This window comes from Cibotium barometz, chromosome 36, assembly GCF_041138505.1.
Source record: "Cibotium barometz isolate CiBa-2024 chromosome 36, ASM4113850v1, whole genome shotgun sequence".
In the NCBI taxonomy this organism is placed as follows: domain Eukaryota; kingdom Viridiplantae; phylum Streptophyta; class Polypodiopsida; order Cyatheales; family Cibotiaceae; genus Cibotium; species Cibotium barometz.
In genome coordinates, this window is record NC_141081.1 from 38,824,126 (window position 1) to 38,847,176 (window position 23,051).

The 23,051-nt window shown below is 40.3% G+C and overlaps 1 protein-coding gene across 1 annotated transcript; it reads right to left on the bottom strand.

The window, feature by feature from the left end:
- Window positions 1–450: 450 nt before the first annotated feature.
- Window positions 451–2,706, bottom strand: LOC147617874 (uncharacterized). The gene is made up of 3 exons (XM_086775590.1): window positions 1,589–2,706; window positions 1,242–1,339; window positions 451–946 (listed from the first exon to the last, which is right to left on the bottom strand). The coding sequence occupies exons 1-3, from the start codon at window positions 2,276–2,278 to the stop codon at window positions 643–645; spliced, it is 1,092 nt and encodes a 363-aa protein (XP_086631716.1). The 5' UTR covers window positions 2,279–2,706; the 3' UTR covers window positions 451–642.
- Between the last annotated feature and the right edge of the window lie 20,345 nt (window positions 2,707–23,051).

Below are 23,051 nucleotides of genomic sequence, written 5' to 3' on the forward strand. Positions count from 1 at the left end.
TTGTTCTTGTCTTTTCTTATATAACCTATGGATTAATCTTTTTTTATGTAAGCTATGTATTAATCTACATTCGATCCTCAAAAGAAAGCACAATTTTTTTCTTGTGTTTTCTTATATAAGCTATGTATTAATCTACATTTGATCATCATACTATGAGCGTGATTTGTTGTATGCCACATAGTGTGTTTCCTTACATTTTGCATAAAGTAGTGATAACTTTATTTGTGTGGCTTGATGTCCTTCAATATTTTTGGAAACTATTATTTTGCCAAGTTGATTTTTTTAAATGATCATGAGCCAAACATTTTTGTTTAAAATTTGCACAAAAATGTGAAGATTAACCAATGAAAATTTTCTCATATATATTTTAAATACTGATCTACATATGAATTTAAAAGGTAAGTGTCTCAACAATGAGACTAAATGAGAAATGAACTCGCTATTGTACTTAGCAAAGCTTTTAACATGTAGTGATGAACCATCAAATAAAAAGTGGCATGCAATTTGATTTCTTGATGGGGATGCTGTTGTAAATAAGTACTAGGATAAATTGGGCTATGAGGATAATTCCATTGAATCTCTCTTGTATGTGGAAGAGAATTATTTGTACTATACATTTTTGATTTGTAGCTAGGGATGCCATTAGGAGAAGTACGAGGAATTTCTCCTTAGGCCACGTGAAGGACTCCTTGGAATTCCTCTTGTGGGTGGAAGAGCATCAGAGTTTCTCCTTGGGCTATGAGGAGGAGTCCTTGGAACTTCTCTTTTAGGTGAAAGAGTAGCGCCTGCTCCTTTCATTTTTCTTGATGAAATCCCACCATTTGTGTGCACCATATTGTGTTGATGCCTCTTAGAACTAGGACTCTTCGTCATTGTTGGTTCTGCATTTTCTTTCCTCCTTGACCATTTAGAAAGAGTTCCCCCCTTTCCTTGTTTATCTTTGTTCCTATTCCAACATTCATGATTAAGCTAGTCACATTATGCATTACTCCATAACATTAAAGCAAAGGCCCATCACTAGGAATTAAAAGGGGAAAGTTGAAGGCCTAGTATTCCTTAGAATTCTTCAATTTGAGACCTTATAAGGTAGCTATATATTAGATTAAGTAAATTTAGAGGGTATTGTTCATGAGTTGAGTGGTTGAAGGCTTTAAGAAGGGCATAAATTTATGCATAGTTTAAAGCTAATTGGCCTCGTTTTCAAGTTTTATTAAAATTTCACGAAAAATAATAGCACAAACCTGCGGCTACATGAACGCCCAAGTGAACAACTTTTGCAATTTCGACCCTCGTTCAGGCACTTCTTGGCACACTTTGAGCAGAACCACTTACTGCAAGCCTGTAAGATGCAAAGAAAAACGAGAACAAATGAGGAGATTTCACACTCTTGGAATGCACATGGGAATGGGAGCTTAGACAAATGCCATATACACAAAATGGGTGGGTGAAAGATTAGTAATAGGACAGTGGGATAGAGCTTAGAGACAAATGCCATGGATACCAAATGGGTGAGAAATTAATAACGAAGGTAAGGTTTTAGACACTTTGACTTAAAAAAATAAAATAAAAGAACACGCAGTCATAATACCGAGCAGCGTATTTTGAAGAAGAAGATATATTTGTTGCAGGAAGAGCAGTGGTTTGAGCGAGTAGCAGGACGAGGAGGATTGGCCTCTTTGCTTGCATGGCCATTTGTGCGAGGCGGCGTCCTCATCAGCACCATCACATCATTAGCGTTTCTGTGATATTCGTTAATCTTGCTGTTAATCTCGTGCGACACTGTAGAGGGGTTCTTGATGCTGTCTCCGAGAACGTCTCCCAACAGTTTCAAGCTACCATTGCTAGCAGAGCTATGCTGAGATTGTGATCTTCTTGGCGAGGGGCTCCTTGCGCCTGGTGGCTGCTGATTAGGGTATAATCTCTCATGGGGGGGTCTAATCTGTTCAGTAAGCTCAGGCGCAGGTGGGAGGGGGGCAGGATTAACGGCTGCTAATCCGGCAGAAAAATCCAGGCTGATATCAAGGGTGGCTTGATCCTCAACTGGCATCATCTGGGCACCACCCTCCTCTGCTGAGTTAGCAAATTCTTTGAATGTCAGGTCTTGGAAGCTCCCATTCAGGTTTTCATATATTGCAAAAAGGTCTTGCTTGGTGTCCTGGGATGGCCTTATATCCACAGAAGCAGCTCTTACCTGCATTTTGGGTCCATTGGGCCTCTCCCCTTCTCCTCCTGCAGCTAAATGAGGCCTTAAATCTGCGAAACGGCCATTCTTCTTCATGTCAACAAGTCCACAAAGTTTGCAGAAAAAGGAAAGCCGGATTAGGCCCGTGCTAATAAGGTGTAGATCTGGTTGAAGCAAATGCTAATAGAGGGTTAGCATTTACTAATAAGGTGTAGATCTATGCTAATAAGATGGTTGGAAGCAAATGCTAATAAGATGGTTGGAAGCAAATGCTAATAGTAGATGGATTAGGGGTGCTCTATGCTAATAAAAGAATCATGGTTGAAGTAAATGCTAATTATAGATGGTTTAGTGTAGATGCTAGTATAGGGTTAGGTATAAATCTTAATCTTTGAGATGATTATGTTCACAAGGCAAAGCATTTGTTTAAAAAGGGCCTGCCGAACTCTGTTGTATATCTCTTCCTCTTGTTTGCATTAGCCTTGCCTTTGTTTGGAAGACGGCCACCCCACCACCTCATCACAAGGCACAACTTTTGCTTTGGATGTCCCTCATACCCCAACCCCTTCCTAAATATGAGAATGAACAAGCAAACGACAACATGCCTACATTGAAGTTATCTACACTTTAGTCATCCAAAAAGGTCCTCCCCATTGAAGTTATCTACATCATTTAAATTACACATTCCCCCTAGCCTAACCTCCTGCATCTAACATCATTTAATTACACATTCCTCCTAGGATCTAACATCATTATTTAACTACACATTCCTCCTACGATCTAACATCATTATTTAACTACACATTCCTCCTAGCCTAACCTCTGACATCTAACATCATTATTTAACTACACATTCCTCCTAGCTTAACCTCCGAGATCTAACATCTTCCTATGCTTGTATCCATCACAGTAAATATCTCTCCTTGTTTTACGAGACTAAATCCCTTGGGTTGTAACTTGGTCCTTGCCCAAGTGTCTATCACACCATGAGGGGTGTGAGTTTGAACCGTGCACACCATGTTGTCCATAATCGGATATGAGTTTGAACTCCAATAGCTGAATTATAATATATAATCCACATGGCCACAACAAGAAAAAAAGAGTAACCTTTTTGCAAAAATAATTTCTTTGTACTATGCTTATACGACTAACTTCTTTGGATTATACCTTCTAAATTGAATATAATATTTTTGTTAACCACACTCAACATGAGAACATAAAGGGCCTCTGGTAAAACACAAAATAAACAAAGTCAATGTTGCTCAAGGCAAAAGGGGCATTAACCAAAAAAAGAAGTACAACCCCTCCCTTTTTGCCATAGGTGGCTCCAGTACAACATAAAAGTTTATTTCTCAAAATTTGATTTGATGAAGTTTTTCCATGAATTAAAGTAGATATGCCTTTAAACACAGTTATTATGAGCATCCTTAGTTATAAATAATGCACGAGAAATATGATGAAAGAAATAATAAATTAAATTTAAAAATCATAGTAAATCCATTTATATTATTTACGACCCAAAAAGTATGTGTTTTGACCTTCAATATGAGGAGATTTTTTAGTTTTTAAAGGGTGACACAATATTGGCCCCTTTACCTAAGCCTCAATTTTAAGAGACTTTATTTTTTTAAAATAAAATTGAAGCTAATCTATGCAAATGTTATTTTTTACTATATGCTATTTTGGGTTTTTCTCTTGATTATTCATGAAAAACAAGGCAACAAGATCTTGGTGATGATAGAAATAGAAGACATTAGTAGGCTACAATTTAGAAGTTTTTGCATGCTTAGACCAAACTTATAGTAGCTAGCACTACTTCTTTCAAGATGTCCCATTCTTAAAATATTCATCATCTTGTTCTTGCTTTGACTCTATCTGGATTTCCTTGATATTTTCATCATCTTGTTCTTGCTTTGATTCTATCTAGATTTCCTTGATATTTTCTTTGCCTTATTATTTTCACTTCCCTCCCACACATTTGCACACCTCCCTCCTCCCCCCCCCCAAAACCAAAAAAACATGGCCCCACAAACTAGCATGGACAACACATGGTAATAGTGATTTTAGACTCTAATATGTTAGGACTTGTGCTATAGAGATTGGTTTAGTCTTAAAATGAGTATGCGAATATGATATTTTAGGTTTCTAGGGTTTGTGTGTGTCTTCTAGAGAGAGGAAATTTTTATTATAAGTCATAATATTACATAACCAATTGGGTACAATTGATATTTTTATCCTTTTTTTGTTTCTTTTAAGGAGAAAAATAGTTACCAATAGGTTCCTCCTACTTTATTGAGAATTAATTTTGGTATATTGTATAAAGTGTGAAGAAACAATAACAAGCTAGCATAGTAGATGCCATAAATAAGCTTACACATGACTAGCTAGAGGCAATCGAACACTCTAAATTATCAAAATAATAAAGTAATCGAAGGCTGTCAATCTAAAAGAAAAGCCACCACATGGACATCATCTTCTCTTCAGCCTTCATTAATTATCCAAGTCTCCTCAGCCCTCATTGGACCTTGCTACAATGATTTAGAAAGCCTCATAATACCAATTGTTCACCTACATTAAGCACCATATGTTAGCCTTAGCATGGAAAGTAAGGATTTCTATGTTGATTCCTTAATTTAATGAGCTCCATATAACATCTCATTTCTATAATGATTCCTTGATTTGATGAGCCCCATACAACATCTCATTTCTAGGGTTCCACAACTCCCATAGACATGTATATCTGATTACATAGAAGACCTGGTTGCACCCTTGTGAACGATCTTTACTTTGAACTAACAACCGATTTGACTAGGAGACATTAGCAAAAGGCCCTTTTACACCATCTTGAAATATGTGACCATATTACATTAATTAGGGTAGTCTACATTCTTTATCCAAATAAAAACTTACATGTGATAAGGGAGACTTGAACTTCACAAAGCATTGAATCTCCAACACTTACTATTCATATATAGCCTAACTCTCCATAGCTTGTGTTGATATCATTAAAGTCCAAGACTAGATCCATCATGTAGGCATATAGGGGGGTTGTCTATCGAGGGAGCTTAGTGGAGTGAGCTTTTCTTGGCTACCCTCTCTCTTTGATGACTCTCCCCACCACCATCTCCTCCCACAACCTCCCAGCCTCTAGCTTCTCTCCTCAAACCTTGCTCCTCCCTTTCTCTCTCTATCTATTACCATCTCCCTCTCTCTCTCTCTCTCTCTCTCTCTCTCTCTCTCTCTCTCTCTCTCTCTCTCAACCATCTCACATCTCTCCCTCTCTTCTCTCTCTCTCTCTCTCTCTCTCTCTCTCTCTCTCTCTCTCTCTCTCCAGCCATCCCTATCTTCTCTCTCCTCTTATCTCTCTCTCCCTTCACTCTTCTCTCTCTCTCTCTCTCTCTCCATCTCGTTCCCTTGCCCTCTCCCATCCTCATCTCTCTCTACTACCATCTCTATATCTCTCCCTCTCTTCTCTCTCTCCTACCATCTCTTTCTCTTAGATTCTTTGTCTCTCTTCTCTCTCTCTCTCTCTCTCTCTCTCTCTCTCTCTCTCTCTCTCTCTCTCTCTCTCTCTCTCTCTCTCTCCCTTGTCTCTCTTATTTGTTGTCCACTCTCCTCTCTCTCACTCTGTGTGTGTGTGTGTCTCCCCTACTCGAGGGGTTCACCTCACAAAATGTTAGTGTACCACATGTGAGTTCAAGCGGAGGGGTTTTTTAATTAGATACATTGAGAAAATTTAATAGGATTACATTAAAACAGGAGGGGTTTTTTATTCAACTTTAGAAAAAAATCCGTTAGTTCATAAGTAAAGAGGGGTTTTTTAATAGGGGAAAAATTTTTAGTTAAGGGGTTTTTTAAATATCTCTTGAACGCATGTGATACCTAGGGTTTTTTGGTAGTGCACCCCCTGAGCTCCCTACCATATATCTCTTTCTCTCTCCCTTATCCCTTGTCTCCCTCTTTCTCCCCCTTCTTCTTCTCTCTCCCCATTCCTCCCTCCTTGTCTCTATCATCCTTAACTCTCTCTACCCATTCCTCTCCCTCCTTGTCTTTGTCACCCTTAACTCTCTCCCCTCTATTTCATTAGTAGTCTATCACTGTCTCTCCCTTTCCAACTCATTTTCACTCTTCCTTCTTATCAATATCATTGTCTTTGGATTGTTCCTATGATGTTATAAGGGAGATAGCATCCTCTCTCTCTTCATGTTCTCTATCTCTTGTCCATGTTGTCACCTCTTTCATCTCTCTTGCTCTTCATGTTTTCTCTCTCTTGTCCTTCTGATCATTTGAGGCTATAAACTTATCATTCATTTATTACTATAGTACACATAACTTTATTTCCCCCCTACAGATCCTTTGAGTCTACAAACTTAACACTACCTTATTCATCTACATAATACACAAAATGCCAAATACTTTATTAGTTTATATGACATGTTGGGCACAAACATTGTTGAAACTGTAAATCATATTTTATTTTAAACCCTCCCTCTCTCTCTCTCTTTATTTATTCGTAAAATAGGATCATGAAATAATCATAAACAATTGTTAAACCAATCACTTGAATATTTGCAAAAAAATATGTTTATTGAACTATAATGACATCTTCATCAAGACACCCTTCACAATGTCCACTTTGGGATCAATACAAACAATGTTCATGCCTAATTTGCATGCTACCATAGCACATTCTCCACATCCTGCATAAAGCTCTACAATCACTTACCCTTCTTTTGCATGGTGTTTTAATAGGCTATCCTAAAACTTATATCCACATTGACATCCACTTGAAAAGAAAACATTTCTCTAAATTCCACATAACATGCAACACCCATAATTTGAAGTACACATATGTTTATGTCTCACCATGTTGTCCCATCATCTAGGTGTCTTCCCCAGTGCATATTAGTGCAAGGATCAATGATATAACTAGGTGAAAATGGTTGTGCATGGTTTATTCCAACTATTCTCAAGAAGGTAGCATAAAATTTATTGTAAATAGAAAGTGTTGTTCAATGGAAACCTTTTATGAGAATCATAAGCACCTCTATGGTTAGTATTGCTCACCTCTTGTCCAAATTCCTTTCCAGTCTTTGTTGTACAACACTGCACATTCAACAAGGTGTCCAATACAAAGTCATATTGCTCGACCTTCCTATCATGGTTTTCACTTGATACATTGTACCAATGAGAATAAGGGAGCCATTGTCATCAAGGATGGGCTCAGAAATCTTGAGCAATAAAGGCTCATCTCCATCAGCGTGACATAAACGTGAAAACATGAGAATTTATGCCCAACGTAAACATAATAACATGTAAGATTTTATTGTTGAAAATTTTCTCTTGATCACTCACATGTACAGAGATTCCATGGTGGGATAGTGTCATTGAGGAAGCCTTAAACGGACTCCTATTGGGAAACCTCACTAAAATAATACATTCACATCCTATGCTTGTATTAACACCTTTAATATTGAATGTCTGGTTTGCCTCTTTCACACTTTGTAACATATCTTGAAGATGTGCTAGCTCCTCTCTGGACTCTCCTAGTTTTGAATTGCATGCCCTATCTTGAGAGGATCCCCTATAAATTCTCTCACTTTCATAAAAGTATGTACTGCTACACCATGTTGAGAAGAGTGTTTGTTAAGAACGATATAAAAGACGCACACTAATTATCATTACACATGTGATGCACAATTGATTAGTATACCTCTGAGAATGGCAAGCGCATGGGAGGCATCCGAGAAAGGAGTGGCAAGCTCAAATGGTGCTCCCAAAGATGGAGAGGCGCCCAATGGAGAAGTGGTTAGCTCATGGTGGGTGACACCCAAGAGAGAAGTGCCAAGTTTGAAGGGCGTGCCAAAATGTGGAGAGGCAATAGAGATAGGAGTGTCCACCTCATGGGCGGTGACAACTGCATGGGCAAGGTGTAAGGGAGGAGTGGCAAAGGGCTCAAAATAGTGTGGAGAAATAATTGTGGGAGAATGAGGAGGAGAAGGAGGTGGTGTGTGGTCATGGGGAAGAGATGGAGAATGGGTGGAGGAAGGAGATGATGCCTCATCAATCGAACCTGCCATACATTGCAATGCTCGAGCCCTTACTTTACACTCATGCGATCTCTTCTTCTCTGATCTTCCATCATGCAAACCCTTGCTTGCTCCCCACATGAATAAGGTGGATCAGGGGATTCCGTTGCTGCCTATTAATTTTTCTACTCCTACGACTTTGTGAACCCATACTAAGAGGTAGAAAAAAAGATATTAAGCATAAAATTAAAGACAATTAGCAGACGAAGGCGGGCAAGCAGAGGTGGTGGCGTAGGGCGAGGAGGCCATCGAAGAGGAGAGAAGGGAGGTGTGGCCAACGCAGGCGACCTGCATGGAGGTGACGAAGGCGAAAGGCACCTGAGAGCGAAGGCTGGCCGCAAGTCAGGCAAGGCGCAACAAAAAGAAAAAAAAAAGTGAACTGTCCACTGCTGTGGCCAACACAGGCGACCTGCGTGGAGGTAAAGCCAGCTTGGCTGGCTTGAGAGCAGCGAGAAGAGGCTGGCGAGGAGCAGAGGCGGAGGAGAAGAGGTTGGCGAGGTGCAGAGGTGAGAAGGGCTAGCTGCAGCTAACGCCGTGAGGAAAGCGGTGGTGAGGCGAGTGAAGAAGGTGACTGGCCGGCGTGGAGACGACAGGCAGCTGGCTGCAGCAAACAGGGAGAAGGCAAAGCACGTGAAGCCGGCGAGGAATCCGGAGGCGGCAGATAAGGTTAGTGATTTTTTCTATTTTTTATTTTTTATTTATTTTTTTATTGTTTATTTTTATTAATTACATTTTTTAAAATAAAAAATAATAAAAACATAAAAAATAAAAATATATATATATATAATTTCTTTTTTAAAAGTAAAGAAAGAAAAAAAATAAAAAAATAAAAAAAACAATTTTTGTGTTTTTTTAAGAATCCATATTCTTTACATATTCTGTAATTTTTCTTTTTTTTAAAACTTTTGTAATTTTTTTTGTGCATAATTAGAGTAACTTGCATTTTTTTAGAATTTCTACAATTTTGTGCATAGTTAGTATTTTTGTGTAATTAGTAAGAAAAAAATAAAAATAAAAAAAATAAAAAATAAAAAAAAAGAGAGAAGAAAAGAAAAGAACAGAAATAGAAATTAAAAAAAATCTGTAAATTATGTATTTTTTTAGGAATCCAAATTTTTTGCATATTCTATAACTTTTTATTTCTTAAATTTCTATGATTTTTTGCATAATTAGTATTTGTGTGTAATTAGTTTTTTTTTTAAGAAAAAAAGAAAAAAAACATAAAAACCAAAAAAATTTGACCTTATGCACTTGCGGTCGATAGACTCTGCCATAGGGCCTAGGGCACCTTCTAGAGTACCTACACAGGAAAGGGGGACCCAATCGGTAGGAAATTTGGCAGATATTGCTGAAACCTTTTCCGAATCCCAATCTGGCACCCTTTCCAGAACAACTAGCTCATTGTCCATGGACAATCTAGGGCCGTCAAAAAGTCATCCCTTAGTCCCAAATAGGACACCCACAAGATCTTTTAATCCATTTGAAGCCGACACCATGGGGTTAACACTCAATGTGAGACTCCAATATGTCTACACGAATGCTCAAGGAGCTGAGATCTTTAGGGATCCACAACAACGGTATCTTGTTAAGATCGCAGACTTTTTCTTAGAGCTTGATAGACCACCTCTAGTCAATGACCAGGGTAACATGTACATGGGTGGAGATGGTGTTCGCTACGAAGTCACCTATCATCCAGAGAATGTAGAGAAATTAGGGGAGCTCTCTAAAAGCGAGTTCTTAGACTTATCAAAGCTTTCCAGAGCAAGGGAGTCTAGAGATGACTAGCTCATTGAGCCAGACATGCTTGGACCATCCAATGCCCAGTCCTCAAAGCCATCCATAGATGATTTACTTCTTGTAGATCTAAATTTGGAAAGGGATAGGAAAGGCAAGAGCAAAATGGATCAGGGGGCTGAGAACCAATGGGAGTTTGTACGACAAATTCTAGTGACAAAGGTCTTTCAGGATGACCCACTTCAAGAAGTCTATAAGGACACTTTAGAGGGATATTATGCCACAACTAGAATGCCAGAGCTAGATCTTCCTCTAGCACTTGTGGTGGCAGTCGAGAAGCTTGCAGGACACATGAACCGAATAGTTGATAAATGGGCCAATGAATACCAAACTTTAGATTGGAAGGAGATTCGGGAGCTCACGTGGAAAGGACAACCATTATTCATGGAAGTGTTCTCAACAAATACAGCTAAACCAGGAGAGACAGCCTTTCATGGAGAAACTATTGCTCCTTCCCTACGAGAGTTCATTAGAGAGGGACCCTCAACATCAAAGTGGACTACTGCAAGTAGCCCAACTCTAGCACCAAGATATTATCCTACACCAAAAGTGCGACCACAGATCACACCACAACAGCATTTTTCTCACTATGACAATCGGAGGGTAGGTGAGCCAACTCGGCCTCCCATAAATGCACCTCCTAAAATGCGGGTAACAAGATCTTTGGAGGGGGTTGGTGAGGCAGGTAATAAGGGACCCACTCCAATTTGGGATGCATGTGGACCATCTTACCAAAGAGAGGAACAATTGAGGCCGTAGGCCCTATGATGAGTATTCAAGACAAGTAAGGCCATCAACTCTTCAGAAACTGGTAAAGAAGTACGAAGGGTCGGGAGATCCATACGACCATGTAGCAGCATTTAGGCAAGCAGTTCGAGCTGAGCAAGTGGCTGACAAGCATACTCAAATTGAAGGATTTGGGCTCACTCTTGAGGGAAAGGCCCTTGCTTGGTTTCAGGCACTAGAGGCTTCAGACAAATCTTCTTTATGAGTTCTGGAAGAGAGATTCATTGCTGCTTTTTCCTTGATGGGGATTCAACATGACACGGTAGCAAACATCTACTCTTTCAAGCAAGGCGAGACTGAGAGTGTTAGAGACTGTGTAAATAGAATGAAGCAGTACATTAATCGTTGCCCAGAAGATGAGAAGCCAACCCAGAGTCGATTAATTTCTCTCTTCTTAAAAGGACTCAAAAATTCAACACTGCATACACATCTCTATGCAAAGAAGCATACAAATTTCAATGAGTGTTGCCATGATACTATGGATTTCACAGATAACTTCAAATTCCAAGATGGTTCTGGCCCTGAGGTGAAACCTAGAGATCAGTGGTGTGATGACCAAAGTTCAGGGTCAGATAGCTAACCTAGTACTAAGGAGATTGGGATAGACCTATCACCCACCCATGCAGCCACAACAACAGCAGCAGCGAATGAGGAGTGTACTACCTACAGGTCCTCATCTTTGTGGGGCATGTGGCGGTAACCATAAAACCGAAGAATGTAATACCTTTTCTCCTCTAGTCACAAACCAACCCACAAAGAAGTGGTGCCAAGCCTATGCTTGGAACTTTACCCACACCACACAGAAATGTACTCGCATTGCAAGAATAAGACAAGAGCGTGAGCAGCAAAGGGGTGGAGTGGTTCCACAAATGTATCAACAGTATACTAAGTTTGAACGTAAGCCACTGATGGCACAAGAGCAAGCACGACCTGTTCTTGGAGCTCAACCTCCTGCTCCTGGGACTGCTCCTGTGAGGGTTGTTGACTACGACAATTCAAATATGTGTAGAGACTTGGTAAACCCAGGCTATGTGGAGGAGGAATATGCATCATATTCATCCAAGGAAAATTTCTTTGAAAGTCCCGCATATCCAAGCCAAGCACTGGTGGCTCAACCACCAGGGGAACAAAATTCTTTGATGTTGCTAGGCGACTACCAACCTAGGACTCCAGGCCCCTCAGGTCAATGGCAGCAAAGGAAAGTAGAAGCCAAACTAATGGGCCCCTGTTATGAGTGCGAAGAACCCCATTGGGCTCGTGATTGTCCACATCGCTCAAGGCAAGCAGCTCAATCCAATACAACAGTACCACAGTTTCCACCAATCGAAAGATATTGTCTAGGGTGTTGTGTAGAACACTTCCCAAAGGATTGTTTGCTAAAACCACATGAGGAAGGCACATCTCAACCCAAGGTCTCACTCAACCTTGTAGGGGCAGTTCCATCGCCACCTTCATCTGAGAATGAGGATGTCGTGCCACTTAGAGTCATGACTAGATCACAGACACGAAATGCCGAAATGCAAACTGATGAGACACCTCAAACTAAGGATGCAAAGGCAAATCTAGTGGACAAGACCCTACATTCCAATAGAAAAAGGACCACTAGGAGGAAAAAGAACCGCAACAAGCGAACTAAAAGTGCATCCACTAGTTCTCAAGAAGCCTCTAAACAAAACATGAAGGATCAAATTTTTACATCCCAAGAAGTGCATGAGGAGCATCAACCTCAACCTGGGCCTAGTGCCAAACAAGATGAGGCTAGTACGACCGAGGATAGTTCTGAGGGTTCTGTTTTTGTGGATAAGGTGAATGAGACTCTAGATGCCATCATTGATGCTCATAGAAGTCGCATTACAACTTTATCTGAGCTACCCAAGAAGCTTCAAGAATACCCAAACCCTTGTGAGGAGAAGATCAATCTAGCTGTACATCAGCAACTCATTAGGGAAGCTCAATCAATACTTGAGGGACCGCCTCCACCTATCCCTCGAGGCCCAACCTCTCTTAAGCCAACATTAGAAACCATACCAAAAGTGTCATCAAGTCGGGAAATGAAAAGTGAGCTCATCTCACAAGCTCATAGCGAGAAGTCTGCACCAATTGACACCCCATTGAAAGAAGGTATTCTGCCATCACCTAGCCTTGCCTTCCCATGCAATGATGAAGTTATTGATGCTAACGAGGACATGGCAAATGAGATGTGGGCAGCAGTTCATGAGAAAGTTAATGAGAATATGTCCTCTATTAGTTCACCTCCATTCTCTGAGGTGGATTTTACCAGGGGCACAGAAAACAACTCTAGACGCCCAAGCATCGAGGAGGAAGTTCAAACAATTGTTTCTCCTAGAAGTAAGCATACAATGAAAACCTTACCATCATATTTAGGAGAATATGAGAACTGTTCTCAAACCTTGAGGATACCCTCTATGCATAAAAGGTTAACAAAGGAGATGGATATGGGTATCGTGCAAGCTATTTTGTCAGCACCAGTGGCTTGTACCTTACCTTTGCTTGATTTGATAAAGCTTCGTCCAGAGTTGTGGAATGATATTACCACATGTTTGTCAGAGCAGGTATTGCTACAAAAGGGTCACCATCATTGTACTATACACCTTGAGACAAAGCATGTTTTACCAGTTCCTATCAACAAAGTAGAAAAATTTTGTGAGGACGATCAGGGAAATGCTACCCTCCCATTAGAAGTGCGAAAAGTAGCTTCAACTGCAATACTTGATAGTGGTGCAGGAGTGGGCATTGTGACAAGGTCCATTTGGGAAAAGTGGGACAAACCAGCTATTAGGAGTACCAGGATGCACTTGCAGCTAGCAGATGAAAGCTTAGAACATCCCCTTGCGTTGCTTGAGAACATATTGGTCACCACATGTGGGATTGAATATGAGCACACCTTTGCAGTAGTGGATTTTGGAAAACATCCAAACTATGAAGTGATATTGGGTAGACCATTCATGCGACAATTTTAAATGATTCAAGATTGGGGATACAATTATTTGTACCTCCGACATGATTCTGTCATCACAAGGGTCAACCTAAAGAATCACTCATATCGTGATGTAACAAGGTCTCCAATAGATGAGTTTGATTCTGCTTCATCTGAGGGCTCAAGAGTTACATTGTCAAATGGGCGAGAAGATCTATGGATGTGTGGAGCCTCATGTAGGGATTTCAACACTGAGAGACTTAAGGGTAATCGAAGTGTATCAGATGAGGCATACATTCCACAACCCTTCCCTGAGCACTTAATTGATCCACTAGAATGGAGTCATGTCCTTGCAACATTATCGACCTGTGCTTTACCTAAGCCAATTCAATTTTGTGACTCAGATGGATATGACATTATTCCTATACGAATGGTACAACCACGTGACCTTCTAGATGTTTTGTACTATGGGGATGCATCCACAATAGCACTGCATGTAGAGGAAGTCTCAGTGGAGGATTTAACACTCGAATCTGCTAATGATGCTGATAAGGAAGATGGATAGGACTCTGATTTTGATAATGATGTGATAATCCCTGAGGAAGAGTTAGGAAAGGCACGCCTACTCTTGAGAGGAAGGGAGGTTCAAGTAGAGATCCCTCGAAGCCGACCTAAACGTAAATGCTGTAAGAGCCATAAGAGAATCCGTAAACAAGATGAGAGGGAACGACGTGAGAGAATACAAAAAGAAAAGGAGGAGTTTAAGAATGAACACTCTCGACCACCACCTCACTTCTCAGGAAAGAACGGATATCTATACTATGTCCAAGCACAAGATAGTATCAAAGACCAAGTAAAACGATCAGATGGATTCCAGGCAGGAGAAAAGCTAAAAACTGTTAGCAAAAATCGTAGAAAAACAAAGAAACAAAAACCAAAACTCAAGTCTAAAACCGATTCAAAAGAGAATGTCGGAAGTGCAAAGATAACGATTGAACAAAAAAATCCGATGCAAGATTGCAAAGGAGAGTTCAAAACCGCATGGTCTTCAATGAGTGACGACTCAAGTGGACAAGAACAGGGTCTCAATGTTCCCCCCAACTTCACACAGTACACTCTTCAAGATCGGAAGATTGTTCTTCAACAGCCCATGCGACAAAAGCCAAGCATGCCAAGGGTTTCATATGATGGTCCGAAAGATGCAAAAAAGATTGATATCGCTAAGCTAGGAGAAGAGCCTCGCTATGTGTGGATTGCTACAGATTTGTCCTTAGATGAGGAGAAGTTATTAATTCAAACAATAAAGGAGTATCGCGATGTTTTTGCTTGGAGTTATAAAGACCTCAAAGGAGTTGATCCAAGCATATGTCAGCATACAATTCCATTGCGAGAGGATGCAAAGCCTTCCAAGCAACATCCATATACCTATAATGAGAATTTTGCACAAAAGATAAAAGAAGAAATAGACAAGCTCTTAGAGGCAGCATTTATCTCTATGAGATTGAACACACTGAATGGGTCTCCCCTATTGTAGTGGTGCCCAAGAAAAATGGAAAACTTCGAGTATGTGTAAACCTCAAGAAGGTAAATGCAGCTACTGTACGTGATCATTACCCACTTCCAATCACGAATCATGTTCTGGAACGAGTTGCAAGGAAAAAGGCATATAGTTTCTTGGATGGATTCTCCGGTTACAATCAAGTGTCAATTGATCCAAAGGATCAACACAAGACAGCCTTTGCTAACTGAAGATGGCATCTTTGCCTATCGTGTTATGCCATTTGGTCTAACAAATGCACCAGCAACCTTTCAGCGGTTAATGAGTCATGTATTCAAGGAGTACCTTAGGCAATTTCTTGAGATCTTCATGGATGATTTATGTGTTCACTCACAAGAGCGTGATGATCACATAGAACACCTCAGACTAGTGTTTCAAAAGTGTCAACTTTATCGTATATGCTTGAATCCTGACAAGTGCAAATTCATGGTAAGACAAGGAAAAATCTTAGGCCATATTGTTTCTCGCAATGGGATTTCAACAAATATGGATAAAATTGATGTCATTGTCCCATTACCTCGGCCTATCAACCCTAAAGGGGTACAAACATTCATGGGACATTATGGCTATTATCGTCGATTCATCTACATGTACGCTGTCCTAGCCAGACCATTATATGCTCTTCTTGTAAAGTTTAATTGGACTGATGAGTGTGAGGAATCCTTTGAAAAGTTGAAGCAAGCATTAGTGACTGCACCCATCTTACGGGCACTAGATTGGAACCAAATCTTTCATGTCCATATTGATGCTTCAAACTTTGCAATTGGATGTATTTTGGCTCAATCGGGAGAACATAATAAGGATTTCCCAATCTCATATGCTAGTCGACAGTTGAACAATGCTGAGAAGAATTATACCACAATAGAAAGAGAAGGTTTGTCCATGATATATGCAGTGAAAAAGTTTCGCCATTACCTTTTGGCAAACAAATTCATATTTTTTGTGGACCATCAAGCATTGCTATATTTGGTCAATAAGCCTTGTGCAACTGGAAGGATTGTGAGGTGGTTTATCATCCTTCTTGAGTTTGATTTTGAAGTGGCAGTCCGAAAAGGAACAACTCATCTTAGGGCAGATCATTTGTCTCGAATCACCTCTGGTGAAGCTCCTGTGGGTGTGGATGATGATATGTTAGATTCAACACTTTTCCTTGTAGAGACGGCTCCTAAATGGTCTGAATCCATCTTAGAAATTTTGACAAGTGGGCAGATACAACTAGCGGGTCCTAATGTGGACCTATGGCGACATTTCAAGTTAATCTCAGGGAGATTATATCGTCAGGGTAATGATGGAGTGTTGTGGCTTATACCTAACCGTGACCAATATGAGGAGATCTTGGAATGGGCACATGCAGGTATCGATGGAATCCATGCATCAGCTACTACTTGTGTGCGATGTATATCTTAGGATGGGCAATGGTGGCCTACCATGCATGCGGATGCTGAAAAATTTGTTCGCAACTATGCTTCATGTCAAATTCAACAGCCAATTCATAATGTCACATTATTCCAAATTTCAACTACACCAAGTTGGAGTAAGTATATTGTGGACTATCTTCAGCATGGTCATACGGATCAAAAAATTCCTAAACATCGAAAGCGTGCTATTAAAGTTGAAGCGGCAAACTATATGCTGATAGAGGGCCAACTCTACAAGAGGGGCAAGGATGGCAACTTACGCATGTGTGTATGTGAAGCTGACTACTTGAAAATCTTGACTCATGCACATGCAGGTGTTGGGGGTGGACACTTTTTGGGCAATACCACAGCTAAGTTGATTAGGTGGTCTGGGCTTTGGTGGCCAACCTTACAAATGGATGCCGAAGAATATGTAAAACGTTGTGACGATTGTCAAAGGACCAAACCTCCCATCACAAAGGACAATATGCCTTTGCGGCCGATGTTAAGCACACGTGCTTTTGCAAAATGGGGTATTGATTTTGTCGGTTCCATTAAACCTCCAGCTCGTCACACGCATGCCGAATATATTATAGTCGCAACCGACTATTTGACCAAATGGGTACAAGCAAAGGCTACAGTTAAAAATGATGCCAGAACCACAGCCAAGTTCTTGTATGAGTACGTGTTTACACACTATGGCTTACCTATTGAGATCGTTAGTGATCAAGGTGTGCACTTTGTGAATGAGGTCATAGAGTTTTTGCTTCAAGAATTTATGGTAATTCACAAGCATTCTGCACCCTATCATCCCCAGACCAATGGATAAGCTGAGAGTACTAACAAGATTCTCTACACAGTACTCACAAAGATTGTTGAGGGACATAGGACTGATTGGGAGCAAAAGTTGCACTCAGTTCTTTGGGCATATAGGACAGCCTATAAAACATCTGTGTGGGCACAACCCCATTTGAGCTTGCTTTTAGGCTAGATGTAATTCTTCCCATTGAATTTCTTCTACCTACTCTACGAGTTGCTAAACAATTGGATTGGACTGGTCATGAGCTTTCACAACGTATTGATGAATTGGAAAAGCTTGATGAGACCCGCTTATTGGCGGTAATGGGGATGTATGCTAAGAAGAGGAGACAAAAACAATGGTATGATAGAAATGTAACAACTGGCCGATTCAAAAAAGGGGACCTTGTGCTCTTGTACACACTTAAGAAGCATAAGCGAAAGCTCAAGAAACGTGGACTAGGACCGTTTGTGATTAATGAGCTTACTCCAAGTGGTGCAGTGCATTTAGAGACACTAGAAGGTGAGCAAATACCCAACTTCATTAATGGAAGTCGTCTCAAGAAATACAATGAACCATTAACTGAAGCCATGCTTCAACAAATGCATGCTGCACAAACACGAAAAGAAGCACTTGACCTACTTAAACGTCAGGCTCAAGAGGAAGCTAAAGCTAGAATTGTAAAAGCCAAGGAGCGTCGCAAGGCTTCTATGTTGACCTTACAGTTGGCTACTGATGAACCATATGTCGATTCTTTCAATGTTCAAGTGTGCCTTCATCTTCATGAGACTACCTACTTTGTCTCTGCCTTAATTGACTTTGGTGCAGATTATAATGTTCTCTCGTTTGACACATGGATAGCCTTGGGACAACCAACACTTGTGCACATTCCTATTGACTTACAAAGCTTCTCAGGTGAAGATAACCCTATAGAGGGAAAATGTGTCATTATGATGTCCATTCAGGATCACCAGATGTCTGTTCCCTTTTATGTGGCAAGTAAGTCCAAGGCAGTGGTAGAGGCTGTTCTCGGTCGATCATGGTTAAGTGCTACCAATTGTTCATTAGATTGGAAGAATAGACAATACAAGTTGCAAATTGATTCTCATTGCATCTTGGGATCTGCTACTCCACGAGCTTTATCATGTCAAAAGGGTGGTGTTTCTACCTTACACAACCCACTTTCAAAATCTGCTCTTGAACCTCCAACACAAATGATGTGGATAATCGATGAGTCCTCAAGTGAGAGCCATGGCTGGCATGTTCCAACTACTTTAGTCACTTCTCAAAGAAGGCCAAGCAAGAAGGAATTATCAATTTGGCTACCTAAAGATGCGTACAAACTGGTACCATCTAGCCTAGTTGCTAAGCCTACTAAAAAACACATCTTTTCCAAGCATAAACCTCAGATTGTTACTCGTTGGGTCCCAAAACATGTTCTTAAAGCACAAGGCTATTATGAGGGTGCAACAGCACTTTGGCTTTCCAAATGCCATGGTTTGCTAGGGGTAAAAGAGTGTATCAGTAAGATTCCAAAAGCCACCCTCGGTTTTCCATATCAGTGGGTGCAAAAGAAATCAATTCCCAAAACATGTATTGAATCACCAGTTGTCCCAATTTCTCCTTGTTACACAATTCCACCATCAACTTGTGTACCTAAGACAAGTCCAACTTCACGAGTCTCCTTTGAGCATAGATTCTAGCACTTCAATGCCTAAATCCTCTTATCTTGCTCAAATTCCTCGACAATTGCTAAGAAGGACATACCTAAAACCAAAGATAAGGCATTAACACTACAATTGAAGCTCTTTGGTAGATCAATGTTTGAATAATGTGGTTCCTTATGCCTTGAGAGGATTGTGTTCTTTTTTGAGATGATCTTATCTAAAATGTTTTTGATTGTAATGATGGATATGAGTGTTTCTAAATTTCATTGTTCTACATCCAGATAACTCCTGATGGATACATGGCAAGATACATGTCCACCATGCATTGACCCCGATAGTACTCGACCTGAACATCGCGAGGGTTATAGTGCTCCTCCTTTTCAAACTCATTCTAGGTACTTCTATGCTCCCTTAGGTGAAAATTGCTGTGGGTATCACTTTGTCACGTTATTCTATCAACAACATCACCCATTTCCACATTGTCAAGAGTGTGCACAACTCGTATTAGGAGAAGCTTCACACATTTGTTGGATATGCCGCTCTTACTTTAGACGATATGGTACGGGCTTAATGAAACAAATTATAGAAATTACACCCCAACGCCATAATCTTCTTAATGTGAGAATACCAAAGAGAGGACCAAATCAACGTAGATTACCTGAGGAGGTTCAAGCACAACAATGGAGGGATATATGCTTAAATGACTTGCAACCACCTATCTTGCAAGCCCTCCTTCCCCAAGCCTCAACATGTCAATTTTGGATCAATATGAGTACCTATATTGCGCAGTTCCAAAATCGAAATTGTCTGCTTAACCTTCCCATAGAACCAATGCCATATTTTAGCGAGAGGAAGCACTCCTTCCTCTACCACCTTCTCCAGAGGCCGGTTTTTGTGAAGGGTTGTCCCTGCATCCTGAAGTAATTGATACCATCTTTCCAGCAGAAGTGGACACAGATCCACCACCAGTGCAAGGGTAAGCTCAGCGACTCCACAATAAGATCAACAAGCCAGGGCACTTTTCTCCCACTGGGTTTTTTCCCTCGGCTATGTTCGGTGATTGGCACCAATAACAAATTTTATTCCTTTCTTTTCTTTTCTTGTTTGTTAATAAACATTTTGCAGAGATCTTAGCTAAACAAGAGCATACAAACACGCCCCAACAGTCCACCTACCGTGCACACAAATTAGGAAGGGGGGAGACTTGCAACGCCTACAAAGAGCAAAGAGAAGAAATCTGCACAACATTAATGGGCACTACAACAGGTTTATTCAAATCATAATCTTTTGTTCTTTATGTGCTTTTAACTTTTGGATACATTGTTTGCATGTTCACACACAGTTGGCTGGTTTAAGTTTTAGATTAGTTGTTAAAATGTGGTGAGTGATTTCTAGATCTTAGAGGACTTAGTAGAAGGTATTTCTATTTGAAGACGGTGTAGGATATATACCAACGGAGTATGCCAAGTTCTTATGCTCTCAAGGTATATTAGTTATCCTTAGTGGTAGCTATCTCTTAGGTATGAGCTAGGTGCTAGGATTAATAAAGAAATTTACGAAAAATATGCCCTTAAAAATATATACAAGTGAATCGAGACATGACGTGTCTACAGCCATGTGGAATGCTTGGTAGGACCTGGGGTTGTCTTAGCACCTTGGGGCCGATGCCTTGGTTTCCATGGGGTGAACACTGACATCTAAAAGATTTAGAAAAATACCTTCAAGGACTCTATCGCCTTGATGGATGTTGGTAGGACTCTGGGGTACATTATGGGCCCTCGAGATCGATGCCCTCATCTTCATGGGGTACTCCTTATGACAAAAAGAAAGAAAAGGGCCTGTCACCCTTGATATACTTAGCGGCCTTTAGATTCTCTTGGCAGAGGTCTCTTGGCCATTGCTTGGGTCTCATTGGGATGGAACCTTAATCTTTATCATCCTCTACACACACATCAAAAAAAAAGAGGTCCAATCATCATTGCTCATATTTAGGAGTAGGTTTGTCACTTAGGAATAACTTAAATACTTGTAGGACATTGATACTGCGGTCATAACTTGTGGTGTGCAAGCACACTTGCCTTTACATAGCACTATCTAACACTTAGTCTCACTTCGACTAGTCTTTACTCACCTATTTTAGCACTCTTTAAAACTCTAATCAGCCTTTCACTTGTATGCTCACGTGTGGAATTGTCATTGCTGGTTTTTTTCTTTTCTTTTCTTTTCTTCAATAAAAAGATTTACTTGTATCCATTATTTTTTTTTGCAGTTTTTGCTTCTACCGCGCTCGAGGACGTGTGCAAAATAGGAAGGGGGAGTGTTGCGTGACGAGTGGACGAGTGAAGATCAATGCAAGGATGCAATAAAAAGATGTTTAGGGCTCTTGTAAAGAGTTCCAAGTTGTAGATGAGTGTGGGAGTGGGCTTGACAATAATCCCACATGGAAACTTTTAGGAGTTTTAGAGTTTTTGTATAAAAAGTGGCTCATTTGAGAGCTTATGGACACATTGGGTTAAACTCATGTTTGAGCTCTCTTGAGACTAGCTCTCCCTCTTTTGTCATAGAGGTGCAAGCTCTTCTCTCTCCCCATCTACATTGTTGTAAGTTCTATTTTTGTTAATTCAATGCAATGAGTTGATATTTGTCTCTCTTCTCATGTCGATTCTCTAGTGTGCATGTTTCTCATTGATAGCTTCAAGGTTTGTGTGCATGCTAGGGAAATGAGTATTTGAGAATGAAGAATGCTTTGATCTTGTGTATGCAATAGCTAAGGTTTCTTCTTGTTTGGATGCATGAATGAGTGGGATGAGGAGTGAGTGAGCAATAGCAAGATTGAGCTTGTGTGTGTGTTAAGTCTATGCCAATGGTAGTAGTATTCTTAGCATTCTCTCCATCAAATGGATAAGCTTTTGTGTACCAGTACGGGTTGAATCCCTAGCTCCGAAAGGGATGCAAATCCCATTGGATTGAGCTACATGTGGATCATACTACTCTTGCTACAAGTGAGAGAGTTTTCCATCTCTCCAATGATCTATGCTGATGCCCTTAAATATGAAGGAAAAGATGCCACAAAGGAAGAGCTACAAGAAGCAAGGGAAAGACTGAATATTACCAACATGGGAGAGTTTAGGGATGTGCCAAGTAAGACAGCGGAAACCGTTCCTAGTTCGAGCACTAATTTATGGCAAGACGCCTTGCTTGAAGCAAATGAGAACCAAGAGGTTATTTTCTTTTATTGTGTTTTCGTACTTTTGTTGCAGATTTGGCTTTATCAACTTTGTCTTAGATTGTTTGGTGATGTTGTTTCTGGGCTAATTCTCCTTTATTTTTTTAGTTGGAAATATATGAAGACACATTCCTCAAACATGCTTCAAGCGGGATTGGGCCACAATTCGACACTAGGAACATATATAAATTTCCTAAAATTTCCTCAAATTGTAATATTTCATGCTAGCTTCTCCAAGGACAATGCAAGTTTTCCTCTGATGGTGATAAAGACTCTATCCAGGTATTTAGGTGGCAATCACTTATGGCTAAATGCAAACAAGGAAATACTTCTAGAGCGGCAAGCAGCTGTTCGATTTTTTAGGGAGGGAAGAGGAGTATATTCATTGAGGTGTAAATATTATTTAACATATGCTGCTTACGGCTTGGCATGTGGAATCACAGATCCTAATCTGTTGAGTGATTGCGGGAAGAAGCATCTTCTTAGAACAGCAAGGCCAATGGTCCCTGATGTGCCATTGATAGAGGAAGAAGAAAATGTAGAAGAAACTTCATCAAAAAGGGCTCGGCTGGGGGATGTCTCTGCTCCACAACAATAGATTTAGATTGTTCTAGT

Excerpts from the sequence above, each read along its gene's own strand:
- LOC147617874 (XM_086775590.1), bottom strand. The coding sequence starts at position 2,278 with ATGAAGAAGAATGGCCGTTTCGCAGATTTAAGGCCTCATTTAGCTGCA. Across the intron at positions 1,340-1,588 it reads TCTTCAAAATACGCTGCTCG|GCTTGCAGTAAGTGGTTCTG; the intron begins GTATTATGACTG and ends TGCATCTTACAG. Across the intron at positions 947-1,241 it reads GGGCGTTCATGTAGCCGCAG|GAACAAAGATAAACAAGGAA; the intron begins GTTTGTGCTATT and ends ATGTTGGAATAG.